Genomic DNA, 6,000 nt, shown 5'->3' on the forward strand with positions numbered 1-6,000 from the left:
ACCTCTGAATATTCTCCAAAATGTGCAACACTAATCGCTATATACATTTTGGGATGATATATCAATATTTGACTTAAAGCATCTATTTGTAAAAAAGTTCATAATTGTCATGGGAAAAAATATTGCAATACTGGTATCGTCCGGGCCCTATTCTCCAATGTACATCACAGGCATTTTAAGATAGCTTCAAAGATAAAACACAAGTACTGCGCAATTGTTCCATCAGGGAAAAATGCTATATGGATTGGATATCATGTGTCACTTTACTGGTTTACAGGTGAAGTACAATGGACTGCACTGCATGTGATACATAGTGTATCTGATTAAACATTATGTGAGTTTTCAGATTAGATGTAATTCATGACGACAACATAGCCAAACAAAGATGTCTGACAAAAATATACAGAGCAAAGAGGTTAGCTAGTAGCCAAAAAGTAAAATCATGAAGCATTACTCAAGTTCATACAATCAACGTTCAATCTTGGCCACCAGACTGAAGTTCTTCTCGCCGTCCACGATTATTTACTTACTGAGCAACGTTAAGTCATCATAATGAAGCCATGCCCATAATGTTTCAGAGAACTATCACTGGGTACGTTTACATGCACTCAAATAATTCAATATTAAACTGATTATGGCAGTAGGTTGAGTATGGAAATTGTCATGTAAACGTCTTACTCTGCTTATCTTAAAATCTGGGTCAAACCAAAATCTAAGTAAGCATACGCTGATTAAAACACCTGGTTTTCTGAGCAATCTTTCAAATTATTAGGACATGTAAACAGCTTAATCAGTGTTCCAGCTGTGCATTTGATCTGCACATGTGCCACCACTGGTAGCACAAGCCTCCGTCTTACCCAATGGACACATGACTTCATTATGAGGTCATGTGACCCAAGACCAGCTCAATTAATCTCTACCATTGTATCATTGTGACAATGAGTCGTCATAATGCTGCATCCAATGTACATTATCCTAAGGGCATTGGCAGACAATATAAGTAACTTAATTTATGTACCTCTAATTGCCCTGAATACCTCTTGATCCTACAGCTATTGTATGCAGTAATCATGAGCCTAAGAAACCGGAAATATACTGTTAGCACTGAGGCGGTGCGCTCTAGTAGGAAGTCCACTTAGTGCAGGGTGAGCTAAATAATAATAAATAATATGAGCAAGTCTACTTCTGATAAGCTTCCCAGTAAAGCATTAAAAACAATCAAACAACCCAGAAGTGCTAAAAATAGCCCATATCAACAAGGTCCATTAAGTCAATAACTTGCTTGTAACAGAAGACATTCATATTCTGATTATCTCTGAAACTCACTTAGATAATAGTGGTAGCAATACATGGTTATCACATCTACCGAAAAGACAAATGCCAATGAGGCATGGTTTCGGTCTATATTCAGAACCACATTCCTGTAAAGCTTAGCGACAATCTAATGTTAAATACTGTTGAAGTAATATGGCTACAGGTTCATCTGCCTCACCTAAAGCCCATTCTTGTGGGAAGCTGCTATAGACCAAGTGCTAACAGTCAGTGCCATCTCTCCATTGGTTATACCCACGTGGGTGATTGAAAGACGAAATGTTTTGCCGGTCGCCGTGGTAATACTATGAAAGTTTAGATGCCATTCACCATATAAGTTCAACGATGAAAAAGCCTGGAAGGAGGAGATATGAGTAGAAACGATTCGGTTGACCGTTTGATGTATGGATTAATTGTCGGAGTAGAGGACCTTGTTATTTTACCTGAAATGCACAACTCAATGTTTATATCCCAGGACAAATTAGCTAGCAACAGCAAGCTAGCTATATAGGACAAATTAGCTAGCAAGTGCAAGCTAACTAGCAAATTGCCTTACATTTTTAATGCATTCCGACCTGTTCCCAAATTAATGTAATTGGCTCAGAGTTTGTTTAGATATTTTAACCTGCGTGTCGTGATCGCGTTTGGTGTAGGGGGACAAAATATATTTATGCACGATGGTGCACACGCGCAGCCGGTTTGGGTTCCGTGTCAGACTGGTGCTAAAGTATGCACCGTAAAGACACGAGGGAGACAAGGGGATAGTGTTCTGGTTGGGAAGCACGCCATCCTGTGTACACAGAGGAGACTGGCAGTACTGCAGTTTAACTGATGCGGAGTCCAGAAAACACCACCATAGAGAAGTCAATTTTCAAAAGTAGGCACTGGATAAACAATGGAGTGGAGGATCGCCACTAAAATAAGTTGTTGCTGCTGTTCTTGTTAATTTGGGTTCATTTTGTAATATAATCTCCTCCCCCCTAGTTAATTTATTTGACTTAGAAACTGTATTTCTTTATTGATGTGATTTTTTTTATGGTGGTACAAAATAAATGTTCAACAGTTATTGTGAATGGAACCCTAGGATAATTTGGCTATTTTAAATAGGCAATTTCATTTTTGTCGATAATCTCACCATTGTCATAGTAGCTGGATATTGTGATAGTGGTGTAAAGTACTATACATATGGACTGATTTATAGACGGCGTCAGAGGAAAGGCCATAAAATGTATGTCAGAGACTCCAAACACCCTAGTTATAGACTGTTTTCTCTGCCATCTAGGACCAAAAGGCTCCTCAACAGCTTATACCCCCCAAGCCATTAGACTGCTGAACAATTCATAACAATCGCCACCGGACAATTTACATTGACACCCCCCCTCCCTTTTGTAAACTGCTGCTACTCGCTGTTTGTTTGTTACATATGCATAGTCACGTCACCCCCACCTACATGTACAGATTACCTCAACTAGCCTGTACCCCCGCACACTGACTTGGTAAATATTTTCTTCTTCTTGAACTGCACTGTTGGTTAAGGGCTTGTAAGTAAGCATTTCACGGTAAAGTCTACACTTGTTGTATTCGGCGCATGTGGGAAATAAAGTTTGATTTGCAGTGTACATTGCTGCTGTGAGAAATGAGTACAGCATTACACAAGTAATATTGGCAGGTCATAAACGGATCTTATTTTGGTTGGATATGAGTTATAAGGAAGTCAGAAATAGGATGTCTTATTCAGGTTGGATTCTAATTGCATGTGAATGTTTTTTTAGACTTCAGATTGACAAATCTGACAGTCATACTACCTTGGGGTAAGTGAAGTGAGTTCATAAAAACTCAAGTATGCATCTTAGAAATAGTTCACATACAAACTTTATATGTCCAATCTCAAAATCAAATAAGATTCACAAAAATAACATCGTCTCTGTGGTAGAATGTTTATTTTGATTAGAGATTTTCTTAAATTTATTTAAATCCCATCAGGTAGCCTGATTTCAGATTTCCATGTGAACAGGATTATAATATTTATTGCAAAGCATGTAAACGTTTTAAACAAACTATATTAATCTGACTATCCATGTTACTGTGTTTACTGCAAACAGCCTGAGGTAGACAATTCATAGACGCCAACTGATTTAGCGGTCCACCGCTTACCTGTTGATGATAGTATCTTCTAACTGGGGGAGTTTTGTTAGGAGCCCCGACACTAATCTAAACATTAACATATCGCTTGAGGTACGTTTTTGGAAACATAAGGAACGTATCTTTCATTTAAGCGAAACGATTTTCTAAAAACTAAAAGGTTAAACTACGACACACCTTTATATGGTTAGTGTTCCCACACGGCCATATCTGCATGTTTACATTATTTGTTTCAAAAGACAGATGGAAGACATAGGCGGCCACATGTGCTAATCAGCCATATAGCTTGCGCTGAACACCTGTGTGTAAGCATAACTGCTACAGTAACTATATAGATTTGTTATTATAACAATTGTCAGGGGCATATCAGCATACGTTTCGAAAACAATGATTATTGACGTTTCTAAGAGTAGAAACACAGCGTCGGAAATGTACCAAATGTGGACGAATGTAACCGCTGAAACCCATACATACGGAGCAGAAGTGTTTTCGAAAGCTAAACCTGAGGTAGCCACTATTGCAACTGTTTCGGCTTCATGACTGTACGATTGAAGAATAACTCAAACGGGAAGGGACTACACCATCATTGTTCATTAATTTACATTCACTTTTTTATCCACATTCTAGTTTCGCTATCATGAAAAAGTGAGAAGACTCCCTCCTCTTAATTCAATGGTGACTCCTGTCTGGTTCTGCCGTGGCCGCGAGGGCCTTGTCGGTTAACTGCTTACCTGGTCCGCCACGTCCTCCGCATTGCTCATCAGATCATTCTGCCCCATGTCACGCTCTGAGTCTGGTACAGCTGGTGCCACCACAGTTTCCTAAAATTCTAACTGACAAAAATCTGACCTTTCGCCTTGGGTTTTTTCAGACGCTAGCTCCTCTTCATCTAAGAAGTGCAAGCGCTACCTCCGCCCCATAACACAGCTCCCTCTGTAGGCAGTAATTGCCATAGCGTGCCACGTATACTCATCCATTTGGGTTGGGAAGCACGCCATCCCATGTAGACAGAGGAGACTGGCGTACTACAGTTTAACTGACGCGGAGCCCAGAAGACGCCCTCAAAGAGAAGTCAATTTTCAAAATGATTTAAGAAGAAACTTTCATCATCACCTTTGTGACAAATATCCATTGAATTTTTCCATGAATTGTCTCCAAGGTCAATTTTCTTCCATCACTCACAGCCGAAGTTTTATATTTTACATTTTATATTCATGCTGCTAGGGCTCCTGAGTGGTACAGCGGTCTAATCCAGGCTGTATCACATCTGGCTGTGATTGGGAGTCCCATAGGTTAGTGCACAATTGGCCCAGCATTGCCAGGGTAGGCTGTCATTGTAAATAAGAATGTGTGTTTAACTGATTTGCCTAGTTGAATAAAGGTAAAATGTGTCACATGTGCACACAGAAGGAAAAACTATCTTAATCACTCATGCAATCTCGTCCGGTGTTATAATGGAAAGTGCTATCTGGGATCCATTGGACGTCCCTACCCTAAACTCTAAGTTAACTAACCTTAAGCCTAACCAGTGGCGAACCGTCATCCAGGGCAGGTGGGGCATTGAATTGAACCTGTTTAGCTAAAAACAAGAATTATAATTATTATATATATTTTTTTTAAATGTGCCTGTTTTGCATGTTATTTTGGCATTAGTACGTGTCAAATATCAGTTTGCAAACAATGTAAAAAAAATTAAAATAATAATAATTGAGGTAATAAAGCCGCATACAAATATGGTCTCTATTTTTTGGGGCTGACATTCTGCACATTTTCTCCTCATCTCCTCCTCGTTGCTCTCAATACAGTTTTCTGTTCCCAAATCTACTTTGAACAGAGTGGACTAAGTTTTGTAGGTAAAGTACCTTTCGCAAAACGTTTAAAAAATCGCGCTGTGTAATGCAAAGGCGAATTGAGTTATTGCAAGCACACCACAGAGTAGGCGTTCCCTAACGGAAATATGCAGGTGCATGCTAGAACGCACCAATAGGATCTCGCTAGCGTGTGCTTGGCTCTGCCCACGTTATATCTACAGATTTTATCTTTGATTGGACAAGCTAGCAGTCATCATCTTGAATCAAGTCGACAATCTACTGGAAAATCCTTTTCAATCCTTGTCATATGAAGAGAAATTATAGATAAAACGTTTCGGTGCTCATCGGCCATTGGACATAAACATTACACAACAAGTTGGAAATTGCAAATTCAACAATGAGTGGTTAGGAAGGAATCAGTGGCTAACTGCAAGCATTGCAAAGCAATCACTAGCCTGCTATTCAGTGGAGTGGATTTGTGGTCCGAGTCTGAGTTTAAGAGTCTCTTTTTCAAGCTTAAAAGGATAAACATTCAACATTGGCCATGCTGTCAATCCAGCATGACTTCTGCCCCTTTCAAAACAACTGGAAACTCGGAACTGGGAAATCTCAGACTTCAGTGAGTTCAAGAACTCTGAAAAAAACGAGCTCTGACTGGGAAAATACATTTTGAACGGTCATCCAATTCGGAATTCCAACCTGCCTCTTTCTAGAACTCCATCCTGAAGATCACTAA

The 6,000-nt window shown here is 39.5% G+C and overlaps 1 protein-coding gene across 1 annotated transcript in view; it reads right to left on the reverse strand.

Annotated features, from left to right (window-relative positions):
- The window catches only part of surf4l (surfeit 4, like), a 28,992-nt gene extending 24,478 nt beyond the window's left edge, over positions 1-4,514 (reverse strand). The window contains exon 1 of the mRNA XM_071400106.1: positions 4,185-4,514. Within this exon, the coding sequence (XP_071256207.1) occupies positions 4,185-4,232 (48 nt within the window). The 5' untranslated portion in view covers positions 4,233-4,514. The remainder of the gene's footprint in view (positions 1-4,184) is intronic.
- Positions 4,515-6,000: the final 1,486 nt, after the last annotated feature.

The sequence above is a fragment of the Salvelinus alpinus genome, chromosome 5 (assembly GCF_045679555.1).
Source record: "Salvelinus alpinus chromosome 5, SLU_Salpinus.1, whole genome shotgun sequence".
In the NCBI taxonomy this organism is placed as follows: Eukaryota; Metazoa; Chordata; class Actinopteri; order Salmoniformes; family Salmonidae; genus Salvelinus; species Salvelinus alpinus.